General features: G+C 39.1%; 1 protein-coding gene across 3 annotated transcripts in view; it reads right to left on the bottom strand.

Moving 5' to 3' along the window:
• Positions 1 to 1,327: 1,327 nt before the first annotated feature.
• Positions 1,328 to 20,542, bottom strand: part of HERPUD2 (HERPUD family member 2) — a 106,951-nt gene continuing 87,736 nt past the window's right edge. For all 3 annotated transcript variants that reach the window (XM_077811034.1, XM_077811033.1, XM_077811032.1), the window contains exons 4-9: positions 16,797 to 16,910; positions 13,796 to 13,953; positions 5,896 to 6,018; positions 4,313 to 4,636; positions 2,755 to 2,872; positions 1,328 to 2,291 (exon numbers count right to left, since the gene is read on the bottom strand). In XM_077811034.1, the coding sequence (XP_077667160.1) occupies positions 2,130 to 2,291; positions 2,755 to 2,872; positions 4,313 to 4,636; positions 5,896 to 6,018; positions 13,796 to 13,953; positions 16,797 to 16,910 (999 nt within the window). In that variant the 3' untranslated portion in view covers positions 1,328 to 2,129. The remainder of the gene's footprint in view (positions 2,292 to 2,754; positions 2,873 to 4,312; positions 4,637 to 5,895; positions 6,019 to 13,795; positions 13,954 to 16,796; positions 16,911 to 20,542) is intronic.

Raw genomic sequence — 20,542 nt, 5'->3', positions numbered from 1 at the left:
AGGGAGCAGCTACTACTGTTGGCATGCCACCATGTTGTAAGCACTACAGATGTTAGACATAGAGCTTGTAAGACAGCAGGGAAGACTAACTGCAGGGGCAACAGGTAAGGAGGGTACAAGCTGGAGATTTGGGTGCCTCTGTAATGTAGTGCTGTAGGCTATCACAAATTAGTCCTACAATGTCTAGGGTTGCCACTGAGAGTCCTATCATTGTATTCAAGATCAGTGTGTTTGCAAACATTAATTTTACATCCATTAGGTGAAATTCAGGTACCTGTCAACTTGCCAAGGCAGCCATCGCTTGGGTAGAGAGTTTGGACACCTCTATGCTATTGCATAACAAGGACGTAAACCAAAGGGAGTTATGACTTCTGTCCCATTGAAAACAAGGGAACAAAACAGCCTACTTAAAAGTCAACCTATTATTTCTACAACAGGCAGTAAAAGAAATATTTTGAAGCCTTTAAGAGGGCATTACAAATGCTACAGCATTAAGAACATATGGGTATTTATGTACTGAGGGCTGATATTCATGGCTGGCTATTTTCTAGTTTACGGGCAGCTCCTTTTTACTCGTTTGTATCAGTTTTACATGTCAGAAGGGTCTTGAACCTTAGACAGGCACTTTATGTATTGTATAAATCCAAATAAATATAATAGTTTTTTAAGGCTTAAATACTTCCTTACTGAAGAGCTTTCAATAGTTAATACTGATAAGGGCAGGCCATTTTAAAGCCTTGTTTTTCACTTGTTCATAAATTCTCCTAACTTTGTCCTTTGGGTTGAAACTTAATCTTTGGGCAGAGCCAAGATAGGAATTCCTTATTTTATTTTATTATTAAGTGAGCATCATCTGTTCAGCCATTTTTGAAGTAATCAAGTACAAAACATACAAGAGTTGTGGGAATCCAAAAATAAAGTGTTAAATTTAACTGTGTAGTTCAACTATTAATTGGGTAAGGAAAGAGTTACTTCCTGACTTTAATGCATACAGTAAGGGATTGTGCCACGGATGTGTAATGCATTATTTCTCTCATTTAAAGGCTACTTACCATCTTTAGTTTTATCCCAAAAAGAATACAAAACATTTTGTTTCTGCTATATTGAAATAAATAGTTTAAAAGTACAGAATCATAAAATTGATAAACTATCTACCACATTACCTCTGCCATTATAAATATATACCTTTATTCACTATGTGCAATATGGCTGTTGTAACCATATAATTTCAATTTTGTGATTCATGTGTTCTCATCCTTAATGATGTGTACATGTAGGGTTTTTGCACTTAAAAGGTTGTATTTCTAGGAATAAGCATCCATAAGGGTTACTGTAACTTGGTTTTTATTAAAAAACTAATTACATATGTCTATTTTCCAGTACATCTTTTTTTTTTTTAAAAAGTACTGTATGTATCAAACATTGATGATGTACTTTATCACTGTTAATTTTCTTTGAAGAGCTGTCTAAAAAAGAAAATCACCCCAAAATGTATTGAAACTGGCTATATAGCCTCAAGATATTTAAAGTTTCTAGCTTCTTACATGAGAGGTTTAGTACTTTATGGCATAAGAAAAAACATACCATTAGCAGGTAATGCTTTGTCCGAATAGAATTCTTTTGGGGATGCCATAAACACAAAACTCAGACAAGGGATTTATATAGTGATTAAGACTATTAGGATTTATATAGTGATTAAGACTATTAGGAAGACTCACAGTTAAGTTAAATTTACCAGGAGGATAAATCTCATTTTTAAAAAGGTTTTCGTTGTTGACATTTATACTTTAACAGCTCTTCAAAGGAATAATCATGCACACAACCTACAAACTTCTTGTCTCAGTGTAATGTACAACTAAAATTAAGATAAAACATGGAAGACCAGTATTTTTACATTTAATCTTCTTTAGAAAAAAGAAGAACTTAAAAAAAATTAGTAGTCCACTTGTGCTTAAAATATTCATATGCATGAGAAAGCCAAAAGGGAAAAAAATACACATTTTTGTGCACCATGATCAAAAAGTTATTATAAATCTTTTGAAATTGCACTGTATTTAAAATACCCCCTAGATTCAGCTCCCCCTTCTATGTACAGCTGCTAATGCTGCCTGGCACAGTTCCTCTTGAGCCTAATTGCCAACCTGTGGAGGTCCTTCAGGGATAAGCGATGTGAAGAAGGTGGTGATGAAGGACCAAGCTGAAGCCATGAATCCAGGATGCTGCTCTGTATTGCCATCTTCACCTGCATCTTCTCCACTCTCTTCATCAATCCCATCGTCCATAAGACGCTCCTTTTAAAACAGAAGTTGTCTAAATGGTTTAAATGCTTTAATAAAGAGGCAGAATATATTAATGGAAATATTTTCCCACATAAAGTAACCCTATTAACAGGGCAATTCCCTGTGAAGGATCTACTAGCATAAACATACAACCCATTCAACAGTGGAGTAAATAACTAGCAATTCTCTATTAAATACTATAGACGAAGATGAGGGAAGTATTGATCTGGTTTTTCATAATAAGGCTTTAATCATTAAACATTTAAAAACAAACTCATTTCCTTTCTGCCCATCCCAGGTATTAAGGTTACTTTTTTGTTAAAAAAAAAAAAAAAAAGAAAGTGAAGTGCATTTCTATCCTCATTCCCTTCTGATTCAAGCTGAATTTTGTACTACTATTCAGTTACAAATACAGATTATCTGAAGGTGAGCGAATACAGGAAAACATGGAACATGCAAGTTGACATTCACCTACCATCTCCTCAAGGTCAGGGTTATTTACATTTTGTTCATCACGGTTCACTTCTGCATTGTTATTGGCTGCCTGTTGCTGGCCTCCCTCTTGCCTAAAGGGGAACCATCCAGCTTGGTGTCTATTTAATAAAATGAACAATTAAAAGCCTTGTCTCTCTAAATTGTAAACTTGCTTATGAAATTTCTACAATGGGAAAATAACTGCTATCTACATGACCAAGTCTCATTAAACTTACTTGCAGATTAAGAACAGATAATCCATTCTTCATCTTGATTAGACTGTTGGGGGAATACTGGAGTCTGATCATTATTTCTGAGTAACAAAACTAACTGAACAGATCCCTGTTAGCCCAAATAAAGAATAAAATGCTTCTTAGAACAGCTAATACCTATGTTATTTTAGGTAAGCACTGAAAAATTCTGCTCAGTTTTTTTTTCCTATTTGCCTGTCCAAAATAAACACAACAACAACCGCAACCACCACCATGATAATTTATTGATGTCAGTGATCATGGTAATGTGCAAGTGAATATTTTGTTCATGAGCTACTCAGTTTTAATGATGTTTCTGACAGGCAGTTTTAAGTCATTATAATTAAGGCTATCCTTGTGGGGGAAAAGCCGATTGAAAATTTAACCAACAGCTGTTAGCACAATGACGTAGCAGAATCAACCATATCTTAAGTTGAGAATTCAAAAATCTTAAATGCAGATCTTTTCAAGTTTAATTCCTTAAAAATTACCTCTTGAAAGTAGCCCAAGATGAATGTGCTATGTAACCATTAAGTATTTCTGGCACTTTCCACTTCCATCCAGATCACACTAAACGCCTTCACCCTGGCTGAGATGGTATTTTTAAATTCATTAAACCCCAGTGTCATTGTTAATGAAATTAGGTAGCAAAAGGCAGTAGCTTCCATTTTTTTTTTTAAAAAATCTGTATAGTAAAGCTTTTCTTTTCCGGTATCTACAATGCCCCTGAATGTTGTATTCTGGAGTGTCTTCACTGAGCCCATACAAGTTACTGGGAGCATTTAGTAATTATATCTGTGCTTAATTCAAAACTGAGTTCAGCAGTACAGTTCACCTTTAAGATCTCCAACCAGTAACAATATGTAATTTACGCCAATGCAAACACATGCTTTGGAAATCAATTGAATGAAATTCAATTCTTCCTTCACTCACCTCTTAAGTTCTGTTCCCATAATTCTCTGTTTTCCCTGCAACAGTTGATAAGTTGACATCACCTATATCCAAAAAGCAGCATGTTCTAGGTGTGATACCCGTCAGTTCTTACAGGGAAAAAGGGAATCCAGAACTCAAGAATTCTATATTTTGAGACTACATCTGCACATCTGTTTGAAAGCCAAGTTTCTGTATGTGCCCTGTTAATGATTATCGTTAATTCTTCTCTTTTACAAATTCTTCAGAGTTCACGTTTAAGTTGGAATTCTGTAAAGTGATCCAATATCACACCTTTAAAAGTTAACTTACAATGATAGTCATACACTGATAATCTAAACTACGCTAGCTATTCACAACTGAATATTTTTTACTCACAAATAAACCAGTAGCATGGCTCCCATCACCATGACAAACCGACTGAAGGAAGAATAAAAGTATACAATGCTGAGGAGAATAGCTGCTCTAGAGAATGTGTACATCCAGTCTAACCAGTCTCGATTGAAGTCCTCCTCATTCACCACTGGACCTCCTTGTGCATTCATTTGAACATTCTGGTTTACAGGCCTGTTCTCCTGTGCTGCTACGTTTGGCACTGCTGGGGGCTCATTTGCAGGAACATGCTCTGAATTTACAGGCTGCGCGACGGCTGATCTGACTGGCTCAGTGCTGGATGTCGCCTGGGCTGAAACTGCAGCTTGACTGAAATTTAAAAATATGTTTTCTGAAAAGCTAGCTTTGTATCAGAAGTAATAATATTTAAACCAAAGCTTCCTTCCAGCTCTTTTGTATAGAGAAAAATGCCAGCTGAAGCACCTAGGAAACTTGAGATCTTAATTACAGTATATAAAATATATGCCAAATTCCTCTTCTTTCGATAGTACCTCTGTACAGAGACCTGGCAGCTCTCACTCATCTTTTCCCTTCATTTTATACCAAATATAAACATTCTCAAATAAATTTAGATACATACAAGCAAAAAAACCCCCCAAATTAATTCAACTATATTTTCCCTCTTCCTCCAGAAAGAGACGCACAGCATTAGTTTAAGTAAAAGCTCTTTACTTTTTGAGTAAAACATCAAAGTTTAGAAAATAATACAAAATTTCATCTTTAAGAACCTTTTTGTTATCCGGTAATAAGTAGGTCTTCACCAGGGTCTCAGATGATTGTGTGATCTAGTACAGAATCAAAGCTGCAGTATCTGGACACAACAAGGTGAAAGTAGGGGAGATTTGGCATTTATTATAACCCTCTTCCCAGCTGAGGACACTGCTTCTGTTGGACAAAGACTATGCCCACTCCATGCACTCAGTAGCAGAGATTATTAGAGTGACACGTGGCATTACCCCTCAGTCAGCAGTTGTGTGCTGTCGCCATAATGTTCCAAGCCCCACCACCAACTGAGTAAGGTGGGAGAGAGGAGATGATCTACCTCTGAGACCCAAATTCTCATTCAGCATGATGCACCGACATTCAACAGGGCTACTTCCCTTGCTTTTTGGCTTAAAAACCAATGGAATCCACTTTACTTGGCATGAGAGATTTTTTCTGGGTCTTGCTAACCTCTACTTGAAGACAAAAAATTTTTAATGATAATTGTGATTTGAGCCTTTTAATAGCTAACCCCGTCTCACAGAAGTGTTACCTGGGCAGTACAAGAGCCCAATGAGTCTAATGTTTGTATCACAACAATTCCAAAGGTGAATGTTAATAAAGATACTTTCAAACAAACAGAAGAATTCCACTCTCAATCATAAAACTTTAAAAGGAATACATTTTTAGAAGCAGGCTAAGTCATTTTTAGTTTAATAGCCAAATTAAGTATAAAACAGTAAAACCAGATTAATAAAAGAGGCAAGGCACAGACATTTCAGTCACACAAACAGCAGCTATCTAGTTTTTTTATGGCAGGTTGTCATCGTGGTAGGTGCACTAAGACGATACATGAAATAACTTACTATTGCATGTAGTACTGACGTGCATACATTTGTTGCCACCATATCATCTGTAATGGGCTGAATGCAGGGTACATTGGAAATCCAGTAGAAACACCTTGACCTGGAAACTGGTTGCCTATGTTGCTACAGTGAATTAAAAGCAAAACAAAACAAAACAAAAAAAACCACCATTCAGACTTTGGCTATTAATAATTACAAATGCATTTATTATTCTAAAATATAGATTACACTGGGTACTTTTTTCTTCATGTGCTCCATGAGACAATTCAGTATCAATAAAATTGTGAAGACATCCTTTGGATAAATACCTGATTCTATCATCCATTACTGTGCAAAATGAAGAGCTCTTTGTCAGAGATAAAAGGTCACCACAATTATGTGATCAATCCTCATTTGAATGTACCATTATTTCCATTCTAAAAAACATTTGTTGCATCTAGAAACTCTATCATTACCTACATTGACTAATGGGTTTATGGCCAAATAATCATTGTTAGTTATTTCATTATTAGAAAAACTTCTTAAATCAGAGCTGCTGATCAAACATTGTGTATATATTATAGGGAGGGATTATCTGCACCAGAAGACTTCACATGTTCAGAACCCACTACTACAGGGAATTCAAGGAACTATCAGCGTTCAAAGCCAGAAAGGACTACGAGATCATATATCCTGAGCTCCTGCATATGACAGTCCATCAACACCACATGCACACTAAACCCAACAACTGAAATTAGACCAAAGTATTACAGTGAGACTGTTATGTGCCACAGGCAGAAAACAAAACGGACTGAGGTGTGCAAATATCCAATGCAATGGCCGTGAATTGATTAAAATGTACTTTAACTCTATAATAGCTTTCTCTTTTGGAAGCAATGATAGAAATATCACCATTCACAACCACCGAATCAGCAAGGATTGACTGGACATAGAAAGCAAGCTACCCTCTCACCCCCAGAGGTGGCCCCTTTGCATCCTGGTTGCAAGATGCTGGAAGAGCATGGTAGGTAACCTTACTCTAACACTGCTCCTGCAGTCTCTTTTGTGGATAAAAGAACTTTGTTCCCTAGGGCAAAGGTCTCCAAAGTGGGGTGTGAGCAATACCATCCCTGGGAGTGCGCAGCAGGAGGAGCGCTGCCGGCACAGCAGCAGCAGCGCTCCTGGACCTTCGATTCTTCGGCGGCACCTCGGCTCTCCCTGCTCCATCTCAGGTGGCACACCGGCGGCAACTCTCTTTTTTTTTCTTCCCTAGAGCTGGCCTTGGGGGTGCGCGATTCAAAAAGTTTGGAAATCACTGCCCTAGGGAACCTTTCCCATGCATTAAATTCACATGCAAAAAATAAAGAAACTCCTAAATGGAAACTCCTAGATTCCAAAGTCTTCCCAAAAAACTCTGGGGTTTCTTATGGCATCTTTCAATCGATTTTTCAGGACAGTATTATAGCATAAAGCAATAGTTTTAAAAAGTTTATTCATATTGCAGTTAGCAACAGTAGAAAATACCGCAAATACACGGCAGGCTACAATTCTGTCCTGGGTAGATCACTGGTTGGAAAAGTGTTACACCAAGAAATCTCACTAGCCCACCCAGGTATTCAGATAGGCAAGGAAAGTCAAATGAGAGGAAGGAGGAGTGGAAGATGCTAAAAACATTATTCTTCCCTGATATGAGAGGAAGGGTACCCGTGTGAACTGATTTGCTGTTAATCTGAGCACAAGGCATCATGCAATTCCCTCACCCTACCACATAGCCCATCTGACAGATTTGTATCGAGTTCTTTATGCTATTATCTAATTTACCCAGAGTGAACAACAAAAAGCAAATACTGCACAGAGATTGGAAATATATACAAATGTTCTCATTAACCAAATTAACATTCACACAAAACTGAAAATAGCTTTTTTGTTTCTTTATAAATTCCAGAAATTGAACTGGCAGGCTCTGTGACATCAGCAGGGTCAAGTTGGGCCTGTGACAATGGCTTAGCAAATCAGTACTTTTTCTAAGGATGTCATCTTGTATCCTGACAAATAAACTGTCATTTAAGGGTAAAGTAAATATTTACCTTTATGAATGCAAAGATAAGTTCCACATTTTTAAGGTTGTGTCCGCTGAGAATGCAAATAAATGAAAACCATATTTCTGAAAGGAGCATAAGCTATCAATATTTTTGAAGGAATTTTTCATCTTTGTTCACTGCCCAAAGCACTCAAGAAAGAAGAGAGATGATCATATTATGAAAATGTACAGAGTGGCGTCTCCTTTTGAAATCCCAAGTGAGATGAGTTTGGCACAGGAAGTAAACTTGGGAGAGTGTCATTACTCCCCCCTTCTTCAGAAGAACGGCCCTACAGACCAAAGGTCCATCCAGCCCAGTATCCCATCTTCTGACAGTGGCCAGTGCCAGGTGCCCCAGAGGGAATGAACAGAACAGGTAATCATCAAGTGATCCATCCCCTGTGGTTCATTCCCAGCTTCTGGCAAACAGAGGCTAGGGACACCATCCCTGCCCATCCTGGCTAATAGCCATTGATGGACCTATCCTCCGTGAATTTATTGAGTTCTTTTTGGAACCTCTGGCAAGGAGCTCCACAGGTTGACTGTGTGTTGTGTGAAGAAATACTTCCTTTTATTTGTTTTAAACCTGCTGCCTATTAATTTTATTTGGTGACCCCTAGTTCTTGTGTTATGAGAAGTAGTAAAACACTTCCTTATCTACTTACTCTACACAAGTCATGATTTTTTAGACCTCAATCATATCTCCCCTTAGCAGTCTCTTTTCCAAGCTGCAAAGTCCCAGTCTTATTAATCTCTCCTCATACGGAAGCCGTTCCATATCCCTAATCATTTTTGTTGTCCTTTTCCGAACCTTTTCCCATTCCAATAAATATATCTTTTTTGAGATGAAGCGACCACATCTGCACACAGTATTCAAGATGTGGGCGTACCATGGATTTATATAGAAGCAACATGATATTTTCTGTCCTATTATCTATCCCTGTCTTAATTATTCCCAGCATTCTGTTCGCTTTTTTGGCTGCTGCTGCACATTGAGTGGATATTTTTCAGAGAATTATCCACAATGACTCCAAGATCTCTTTGAGAGGTAACAGCTAATTTAGACCCCGTCGTTTTCTATGTATAGTTCATGTATGGCTCCTCAATTGAACCCCTGGATATCAGTGCTTCCTTGGTATTATGCTGAGACAATTTGTAGGAGTTTAGCAAGTCCCTTTTTTTAATATTTCGTATAGTTTAGTTTTCTTTTAGTTGTGCTCCACTCTCCAGTAATAAGCTCTGAATTTACTCTAGCAAGTTCTTCATTTTTGTGATCTGAAGCACATTTCAAGAAACCAAGCTTGTTTACAGTTTTAAAAATAATAATTTTTTTCCTCCCGCACAGCGGTGCTGCTTGGAAGTGGTGTTTGGAATTTGAGACTCCACTTCATACCACATTTGAAAATTTATGACAGTCTTAAAAAAATCTTGAAGGGAGAGGAAGGAACAGAAAAAGAAGATGGTAACAGTTAAGCCAAGACTACTAGAGACTTTAATAATACAGTGTCCTAAGCTATTTCTGCTTCTCTCACACCAAAACAATTTGCATGCTTTATTATTGATTACTGGAGACTACATTTTCTGAGAGGCAAGATGCACTTTCATACCTAATAATGTCAAACTCGGAGGCCCACTGAGTTTCTCATTTCTTATCACTCAAAGAAATCTTGGCTTCAGAGAAGCACTCTGAAGTGCTAACTTGTCAAGCTATATTTGATATACTTGGAAAACTCAGCAGATGCTAGTATAAAAATAAGTACACAGCCAACACATTTGAAAGCGATCAACAAGGGCATTTGGGGAAAATACATGGGCAATGCTTAGAACTCAAATACACTGCATGGCAGAATGGGAAAACAATATTTAACCAAAAAAGTGAGTGTCCCTCCCAAGTGAAGAATTAGTGCACTCTCTCTGGAAGGGAGAGGAAAAGAAGGAGCATGAGAAGCTTCCACTTTTCCCTCAGAATGGCAGGGAGAAGAGGCAGGAAGCAGAGTAGTCCAGGAGTTTGGAAGCAGTGGAAGAGCATAAAAGCAGAGCAGAACAAGCTGGAACTGCCTCTGCTGCTATTCCCACAGCAGAGGAAAAGCAAGCAGAACAGAAGCAGCCACAGAAGAATGGAGTTGTATGAGGCCAAGGAGCACCAGCATGTCCATGAGTGACCGCAGCCTCAGAACATCCCTCCAAAGAGACAAGAAGCCCAAAACTTCTTAAGTGGTTGAGGGTGGGAAGAGAGCCCAGAATTCATTAGTTTGGAGGGACCCAGGTTTAAATTTTGGGTGTAAAGGAAAAACCCAAAATGTACTAAATGAGCTATGTCTGGGAATAAGGTTTTGGAAAAGGTATATTTTTTGCAGGGGAGAATAAGATTAGTGAATGGTGCATAGAGGAGTGGCACTGTTGATTTACTGGTGCGGGAATGAATATGTGGCAATAGGAATACCTTTGGTGGGGAAATGGCACAGGTAGTTTTCACTCTGGCTAGTAAGTTTAGTCTTAGGATACATCATCAAATATTTTTCGAGCCCTGTGTAACTCTTTTATTCAGAACATGGTATTTGTTCTGAACTATCTTCCCAATATTTCATTTCGTGAAGCAATTGGTGAGCAGCAATGGGTGTCCTGGATATAAGGGGGTTCTACCGCAGAGCTGTTAAAACTTGTTTTGTGGAGACTGCTGAATTATTTATTGTCCATAGGTTCGGGCGATATATCAGCCTCAACAGGTTAATTTCAAAGTGGCAATGGAAGGTTAGCACAAACAGTATGTGATCCTTATACAGCAACTCAATTTTTAGTTAACTAACTGCGATAGTCAGTATTATCAATTGAAGTAAAATGGTAGAGAGCATTTATCTGCCTTCTGTTTATTTAACCATTTGCACATGCAAATGTGTGCCTGAAGTTATTTGGCAATGTGAGTCCTGCTGCTGTCACTGTCTTCAGAGCTCAAACCTCATTGCAGTAAACTGGTTCAGTTCACAACTTGCAGAGCTGTTTCAGACTAAGACAGCAATGCACCAGGTCATTTTTACACTTTGCAGAGTCCGAGCATCATGAAGGCCAGTTACATACATCACACTAGCAAGGAGTTTGACAATCCTTTTCTACACCAGAGGTGCACATCTATACAGTATCCTTTGGCTCAGATTTATGGGGTTCCTCAGCTTCCCCCACACACCATTTCGTCTCCTACATTATTCAGCCAAACTGTCTCTTCCCCAAACTAACAGGAAGCAAAACCACCTCCCCAATGTTGTCAGTGTCACCTCTAATCTTCTAATGTGCTTGGATATCAAATGACAAATTTCAAATTATCTCCTCTGGTCCTTTTGTATATATTCTATATTTTGCTTTTTGGAAAAAAAATTTCTTTACAAGATGGGAGTTTTCTCCCATCATATAAAATCCCTACAAACCAGGAAAGCAAGTTGCAAATGGAGAGGATGCAAGATGTATGACTATTTACACATTCCTGACCTAACCTCAAAAGTTGCTTTGAAAAAGCCACACCCCTACCTAAACTTACACACATTATCTGGGGGTTTGTCTACATAGCCCTACACTTCAGACTGCAGGAGTGCAAACTGCAGCACACACCCACTGTAACTGCCCCATGTTTATGTCAACACCATTCACATGGGCAGTTACAGCACAGCACTTGGGTGTGTGGGGGGGACATTGCAATTCACATCCCTGCAGTCCGAACTGCAGCACGGTGCGGACATAGCCTAAGTGATGGAGTTCAGATTGAGAATGGCTTCAAACAGAGGGTGTGCCTCAGATGAATGAAACTAGAAAGATTCTTTTCTGTGGGAAGAATTTGGATTTCTTAGTAAGTTTTGTAAGAGGCTGCTCGTGTCCTACTATGATAAACATCAGAACGCACTTTATTTCTAAGTTGGATTTGCTTGGCCTGTCTGTGTGTGTCTGAAAGGTGACCACTGTGTTTGTCCATGTAGTGTGTGTCCGCATAGTTTGGAAGAGGATTTTGCAGTGGAACAAAATACTGTCTATTCAAGAAACTAAACAGTCTCATTTTAAGTAAGCAACTAGTGAGAAATCTTAAGATTTCCAACATAGTCCTTTTGTAATAAGTGTACAGGGTACTCTTATTTTTAAAGATATGTTGCTCCATTTACCTAAACCAGTTGTTTAGAATTATTAAAGAGCAATATGACTATTTTATTGTCAATTTATTTTGTGACTACAGAGCCACAAAAATAAGGAATTATAGGTGAGAGGGCCTAGCCTAATCGTAACCGGTCTTTGATAACATGCTACTGCTACATGTACATAGTTATCTATGCTGATGACTCAGCTCTCCCTCTTCGCTCTCCTTCTGTCCAAACTAACATCTCTGCCTGTCTTCCTGACATGAATATAAGCTGATGCTTGGCATCCACAAAAGGGATGGAACAGAGCTTTTAACCGCTCTCACCTTCCTCAGTCCCTCCTCCCTCAGTCACTGTGGACATCATCATCCTCCCTGTCACTCAGAAATGTAATCAATGTACAACCTTAGACTCTGCTCTCGCTAGTAAAAAAACAGAGGGGCTAATGGCTGCAAAGTAGCCCAAGACATTAAGAGGGCTTCTGTCTGCAAAAAGACAGCAGATAGGATTGGTACTGGCATGGAATAATCCCTCAGCAATTAGTGGGTCTGGTGTCCAGTAACCCATAGCAAAAGATTTTTTTAAAAATTTGGATCAACTTGACAATGTTCCATTAAATTATTCTTTAGAGAAATCAAACAATTTTTTACAGTTCACTTTGACTGACCCCTTAGCCATGTCTCTAGGTTTAAGCATTCCAAGTCACCTGGACTTCGGTATAAGGACTTTAGTGTCAGTCTGCAGGTGAGAGGGACAAATGATCCAGTACATCATTTATTTAGATTGCACGCTGGTGAAATGTTTATGCCCTGTATGGCAAGTTCATGTGAAAAGCTGAATTTATCCAACCTTCCCCCAGACTCCTCCCCCCGCCCAAAAAAAGATTTATAAGACAATCCCCTATGTATGATGAACATACCACAAGTTAACTTGAGAACGAGCTTATTGCTCCACATTGAGCAGTTTCCCTGACAGTCAAGCCAGCCTGATCCAGTTTCCTCAAAGGCAAGTGTGTCACTATTTACCCAAGGAATAAATGTTCACAGTGCAACATAATACATAAATTTTCCTACCAAATAACAAAGCAGATCTTTTTCTTCCTAGCAGAACCTGCAAATAGTCTGTTAGGTTATGCTGCACACCAATACAAGACAGCCTCTTATATCTGTTATCCAGGATATCTGTGAATTACTTCTACTGTTCAATCCAATGTGGACCAGGAGCGAGGTGTCAAACTGCTTTTCTGGATGTGTGTATGCCATAAAAAAATTAAGAGTCAACATTGTTCTTGTATGAATTTAATGTTAGGCAATCTTGTTGATTAAAATACCAGCAATGAGGAAAAAACATCAGCTGATCCTTAGTGGATTTATTTGCTTGTGTTTCAACCACAAATGGGGATATCAGTCACACCACCCAAAAGTAAGAGAGCATCAGCAGAAGAGGCAAAGTGTACGAGGGCAGGACAGAAAAGGAAATCGCATGGAAGGCAACATTGATAATGCTTACCCAGGGACTTACTCTTAGATAAACAATCAAAGAAGATACATAAGATTGATTACAGGAATTCTCAAAATCATAATATTAATTACAAGTCATTCCATCATAGACTATGGAGTAACCATAATTTCAACTAAAAACCTAAAAAGTGAAAAGGAGGTATCTACAGCAAAAAATATAAACAGCACTATAACATGATTTTGAGGATTACTTAAAATTCACTTACCCTTGCATTAAATATGGGAACTGGTGACTTTGCACAGGATTGCTTTGTGCTTGTGGAAGGTTACGATGCCTCACTCCATCTGAGCTAGAGTTTATAGATGTAGATAAAGATTCTTGGCTTGTGGGTGATGGAGTTGTCGATCCAGAATGTTCTGAATTCTTAAAATAAAATAGTTTCCTTTAATATTTTCACCACACTTATGGGGGACTCAGTATTTCTATATTTGCATTAAAGGCATGTTCTTAAGTGTGCTGTGTGAAGTCTCATTAATTATATATGGTGTATACACATGCAACAAGAAACTTTCTCCTTTTAAAAATAGGAGCCATGAGTAGGCCAGATTTTCAAAAAAAGCATGCAACTGCCCATCCAGGCACAGAAGTAGGAAGCCAGGTTTACAAAAATGCTCAGCATCCAGCAGCTCCCAAAGAAAAAAAAAATTTAAATGGGAGATGGGTAACGAGCGCTTTTTTTGGGGTTGGTCTGGCTCATAATAAATCAGCACTTAACGATTCTAATCGAACGTTTAACAGTGAAAGGAGATACTAGTGGACATCACTAACAGAAGTAGTTGTTGTCAGTGTCTCATTGTTTAAAAACAATTGCACAACCCAATTTTGTAGGTCATGCCTGTCCTTTAAGTGCCCCCTGCTGGCTGAGCAGGGTACTGTAGGAGTTCTCTGCCTCAATTTCCTTCCTGCAGACACCTCAGTAACTCCACACAAAGACACCAGTCAGTTCTGGCATGGGTGGCAGGTATAACAGGCCAGTGGAGCACTGATGCTGATGCCCAGCTGCAGATTTGGTGGGGGAAGTTTTTGCTTTATTATGCCCCATGCAGGTTCCAGGGCGGCTGAGAAAGCAGTATCTGCTATTCAACTTCTTGGGTTCATCAGTAATCTCCCTGGACTCCAGAGAGACTGCTGACGAACCCAGGAAGCTGAGTAGCACATACTGCCTCCTCAGCCGCCCCAAAATCTGAATGGGGCATATCTAAAGCTCAGGTTCTTCTTCAGGAAGAGATGCTGCGGCTTTTCCCGGGCAGCTTGGGGTCTGGGGAAGGGGAGGCGTGGCAGGCCTAGGACTCCTCCAGGCAAGTGGGGGGCTGGCTCCTCCAGCCGAGGGAGGGGTGCACTCAGGCCTCCGGCCAGCCCAGAACTTCTCCAGCTAGGCGGGGGTGGGGTGGGAGAGACTACTCGGGGCTCCTCTGGGTGGGGGGGAGGGAGGCTCGATGCTCCTGTTGGGAGGGGGCGGGGGAGACATGGGTGGAAGGGGTGGAGCCGGGGGCTAGCTTCCCCCAAGGGGGGCTCTACCTGCTGACCATGAGTTCTAGTGATGTGGCTTAGCCCTCTGGCAAAGTCACAAACAAGTGTAAACCCTTCTGGGGTATCAAAAGTCCAACTGAAGAGACCAACAAAGAAGAAGATTCTTCTACCATTTGGGGGCTTCTCTTCAGCCTGCTCCCTGGGCTCTAGTTTCTAGCCCCTTCCAGGGCTACTTCTGAAAGACTTTCTGGCTCTAGGATAGAGCACTTGGCCCCCAAGTTCCCTGGAGTATGCAATCTTCCACAGATGCTAACTCAGAGCCTTCCACAGGATCCTGCCTGCTCCCTGTGATTCTACACCAGAGTGATCTCTCTCTGTCCTCTTATGAGGCCCAGCTGTCCATTAAGCTATCACCTGACCCCTTATTCCTGCCCTCTCAGGCTGGGAAGCAACTAATTAATTATGGCGGGCCAGCCAGTCACCCTGACACTTTCAGAAATGAAGATCAGACTGCAGGGTGGCAAATGTTCTAGTATAATCAGCCTCCTGCACTAGAATTTGGCTAATACATACATAATTATATTAGCTTTCATAAACTCCAACTCCTAATATTAGCTTTTAAAGTACAGTGTTTAAATATTAGAAAAACCCATCCAAACTAAACTAGCTCTGAAGAACAGAAATTAGAACAAGGTCAACGTGCCACAGATGTCAGTATGGAAACAAACATCTATACAACCCCATCTGTCTGCAACAAAAAGCATGCGAGAGATAGTTTTACCTACTAGAGTGACAACTGAAGAACGGAAGAAAGAAAGAAAGAAAGATGGATAAAGTCCCTCTGCTTTCTGATGGATACTTTTTCTACTAGATTAGGAACCTGGCACTGTGTACTAACATGATTTAAAATAATTACTCTGCAGACAAGCATACAGGTAGTTTATAAAGCAAAGCAATAAGAGTGGAAGCCAATTATTTCAAAAACTATAATATAAACCTAGACTTTTTGAAAAGAAATATTTACAAAATCCCTCTGAAAAATTCATTGCACTCAAGTATTGCCCAGAGGTTGGCTTAAGGTACTCAGCTACATGAGGAAGTCCCAATCTGTACGCTGTCTAGTGCGGGTGTGTCAAAGAGGGGACAAACTTGGCCTTCCAGTGAGGTGAGAATAAAGCAGACAGCTGATCACTGCCAAAGTGCTGTTTTTGCTTACTGATAGTCAATCAGCAGAACACAGGTGACATGTGCATATGTCCCAGCTAACCCTCAACAGCCTTCTGGAGAACAGTCACATTTCCACCTAAGGAGAGGAGGCAGGAGGCTCACCATAATGAAGGAAAAGATGACTCTTAGAACCATTTTTACCTGCTATTCTATCACAGCCAAATACAGTTAAGAAAACCCCCACTTTCAGGCTCCAGGGAAGGATTTTTTAAATATAAAACACATAGCAGTTTTGAAGTCACAAATTTCATCTTCTGATGAAGACTACAGAGATTTCAGCATTGTTACAGTTACCAGAACAGGGTTCATGTTTTTTTCTATTACAATTTTAATATTTGAAGCACTGCCTTTGAGTTTAACTGTACAAAACAGTTTACATAAGGTTGTTTTTACACAATATTTTGCACTTTCATTGTATTGCTACCAGGTTTTAAAAACTAATGGGAAGTGCTGACAAAAGACCATGATCAAATGAGAATCTCCACTCCATATACCAAAAAACAACTCACTGAGCTGCTGCTGGATGTCGATGCTCCGTGACACACAGAACTGGTGCTTGGTTTTGGAGAACTTGGGGGGGTCCGTGAAGTACATACTAGATGAACCATATGATATTCATCTTGCTAAAATTAAAGAAATTAAAGAGTTTAAACAACAGTATTTCGGAAATTTCTAGGTTAAATGGGATTAAAAACCTACTTTCAAAGTAAACTCACAATTAATAGGGCAGCATGATGCAGAATCTAGTAGCCATACACATCTATAACTTAAGCCCACTATGACAGAGTTCCACGTTTTGGATAAAGTATTTTCTTACCAATTCACTGTATCACTATGCACAATAGCGTACGTTCTGGCATATAAATGTCTCTTATCCCTGCCTCTAGAACTGCAGCATGGTACAATGGGTATGATACCAGACTCAGAAACAGGAGACCGCATTTTGTTTCTAGCTTTGCCACTAACTCATGGTGACAAGTCATCTACTGTTCTGTGCCTTAGTTTTCCCATCTGTAAAATAGAAAATATGCTCTTAAATGGCTTTGAGATGTGTGAACGAGTGCTAAGTATAATTATTGCAGTCAAACAGCAAATACTCAGTACTTACATAGTATTGTTCAAAGTACTATACAAGCCTTAGTTCTGACCTACATGAGGTACAGAAAGTATCTCCATTTTATTTGGGGAAACTGAGGAAAAGAGCTATAGTGACTTGCCCAAAACCATGAGTCACTGGCAGAGTCAGACTTGGAAATCAACAGTTCTTGATTTGAGCACAGAGTTGGATTCTCCAAGAACATGCTGTTTCTCAAACAGGGATGTGATAAAGACTGCTCAATTTGCAGGTATCTATTTTATTCCATAGGAAAGAAACCACTAGAAATAAATAGCTTAAATGGCTATGGCCATGGCTATTTCAGATGTGCTGTGACTAGATTCAAATTGCACTGTGGGGTTCTCTCAGTATTCACATACAATAGCCTGCTACAATTCTGAAGTCATGCTGCAGCGCACACCATGGCACAAATAAAATGTGCCATTATAATAGTTATCAGGATAAGTTTAGAAATATTTTATTTTTTAGACAAGGCTAAAGCTTAGAACGTTAACCCTAAATAGCCACATTTAATTCTTCAAAACAGCCAACAGAAAGGTTGCTTTTGCATCACATTCTCCATTACCACTTTTTTTTTTCCCCTTCCCAATCAAGCAAACATAACCACCCTGATGCTAAACCCCAACAAACACCACTCCCGCTCTAGAGAGACAAGGTTGGTGAGATAACATCTTTTTATTGGATCAAATTCTGTTGGTGAGGAAGACAAGCTTTCAACCTTACACAGAGCTCTTTTTGACCTGAAGGAGAGCTCTGTGTAAGCTTGAAATCTTGTCTCCCTCACCAACAGAAGCTGGTCCAATAAAAAGATATTAACTCACCTACCTTGTCTCTCTAATATTCTGGGACTGACACAGCTACACCACCACTGCATACTCCCACTCTAGTCAGCTCCATTCCTAGCCCCAGGCTCCTCTCTTGCTTCTACTCTCTAGCAGGTAGGTTCCTTCCCCTGCTATTCAGATGTGTCACATTCAAAGAGCAGTGGAACTTGACCAACTTACAAAAATAATCTCCACATTGACTAATAAGGTTCCTCCCATACAGGTGCAACTTACAGAATGCTTGACATTATAGCATGTTCTTTCAAGCTTAGTATCTGCATGGCACTGACCAATGGCATTACCATCACATGTGTTATACACAATTGTACACAGGTTTTCAGTGTACATGCTCAAGAAGTTCCTAGACATCTCAACATGTGCGTAAGTACTATTTTGGACAACTGATGACACTCCATGTCAAGAGAGCAAAATGTCAGACAAAAATTTCTGTAGATATTCATCAAATCCTTAGCTGATATCAGAACAGATGGCTAGTCAAAGTATTAGAGACCACGAGCTAAAGATTCGTTTCTTCAAAAGCTAAAGCAATTGATGGCACAAAGATTTTGGGAAGAAGAATATGGTGAACAATAAAGAATATTTCACTTACCTTCTATCACAGCTTTTATTTCCCTTCCTTCCCCTCCACCCCCTCGCATTACAATCTTTTCTTAATTAGACTGATAAAGATGCCCCCAACTCAGTTCTGGGGTCATTCAGGGATACAAAATTCTCTAAGTAAAACAATTTGATGTACAGTAGCTGAAGACTGTTATGAAAACCTTTGTAGAATCAGGTCCACAGGGTTAGCAGGGTTTATTTATATGGGCTCTTCCTCCAGTAGATAAGCATGGCTTGAATTTGTGCATCAGAGAAAATAGGTTATATAAACTCATCTATGCTTATCACAAAAATCCATAAGCCATGGAGCTACTGTAGATTTTCAGGGCACGGAAAGAACTGTATTTGTCTAAACTGATTCAGGCCTTTAGTTGTTACTAGTCAGCAATCACAGAAAATAAGGTTTTTGCACAAAGAGTAAATGCTACAAATTTTATGAAATGAGAAAAAAATGGAACAGAAGATTTACTGCCAGTAAAAATAATTCCACATACAGTTTTCCACTGACCCTAGTCATAATCTACTTAAATTTGGTGGTATTGGATCAGATACAAGTGATGTGTGCATTTCAAAATTACCTTAAATCAGGAGAGAAACAACACTATGAAGCTGTTGAGATTTGTTTAAATTATATTGATAGAAATTTTTTCCAAAAGGATATTTGTCAATAGATATTTCACCTTAAAGCTATGCTAATGATCATATCTCCAGTATTTCAGGATTCCGATACCATGCTACCCAAGCTGCCTTATGGTTTTCCATCTCATCTTCAAGTAATATGACATCACACTGATTTAAAGGTTTAACAGTTGAACACACATTATTTGACTATTCATTGACCAGTTTTTTTGTTTTGTTTTGTATTTTAAAAACCAGCTTCAAACCGACTGAATGGCTCTTCGGTTGCATTTTCATAGCGCTTCTTATCAGTAGATCAAGGAATTTTACAAATGAGGTAAGCATTATTATCCCTGTCAGACAGAGAAACTTTTTTTCTGCATATCAGGCATATCCTTTTAAACTGCAAGGGTTGATAAATACATTGATTCAATACTTTAAAGAATTCCAGGAACAGAAGTTAGTTCATCCTCACTGATGTTCAGGTATTGCATATTAAATGGTTTGCATGTTTTTATTATACAAGAGTGTATTTCTTTATCCCAACAAAATAGCTTCAGGTGAAATCTTTACTGCTTTCTATGCATCCTAACCTCAGGAATGAGACTAAACTAAATGTATTATGGTTTCTACCACAGGCAAAATTCAGAGATTTTATTTAGAGTTCCTGGTACAAAATAATCTCTCTAGCACATCATTCCGCTCAGTGCACTAATCCTACACTATTCTCATTTGATCAAGTACCTCCTGCCTGATGGTACTGAAACAGGCTATTCTCTCCAGACCAAGGACTACAAATTTTCTACGTTTAGATACTAAGTACTAAGACACACTATGTTTTTTGTCTTTGAGGCCTGAGTTCAAATTCAGTTTAGCCAGAGGAGCCTAAAATTAAACTAGTAAAACTAAATCAATCTGTAAGGTGAACCAGCAGAGAGAGAAAAAGGTGCACCAACCAAGTTAGTACTATCAAGCCATCACACGCAAAACAAAACCAGCAGCAGTTAAAAATGTTTAAAGGTTAAAACCAGGATAGGAGTCAGGATACTATGCAGAAAGACTTGTTAAAAGGTAC

Source organism: Eretmochelys imbricata, chromosome 2 (assembly GCF_965152235.1).
Source record: "Eretmochelys imbricata isolate rEreImb1 chromosome 2, rEreImb1.hap1, whole genome shotgun sequence".
Taxonomy (NCBI): Eukaryota; Metazoa; Chordata; order Testudines; family Cheloniidae; genus Eretmochelys; species Eretmochelys imbricata.
Note: the sequence above shows the minus strand (reverse complement) of the source record. Positions and strands in the feature narration are given on the sequence as shown.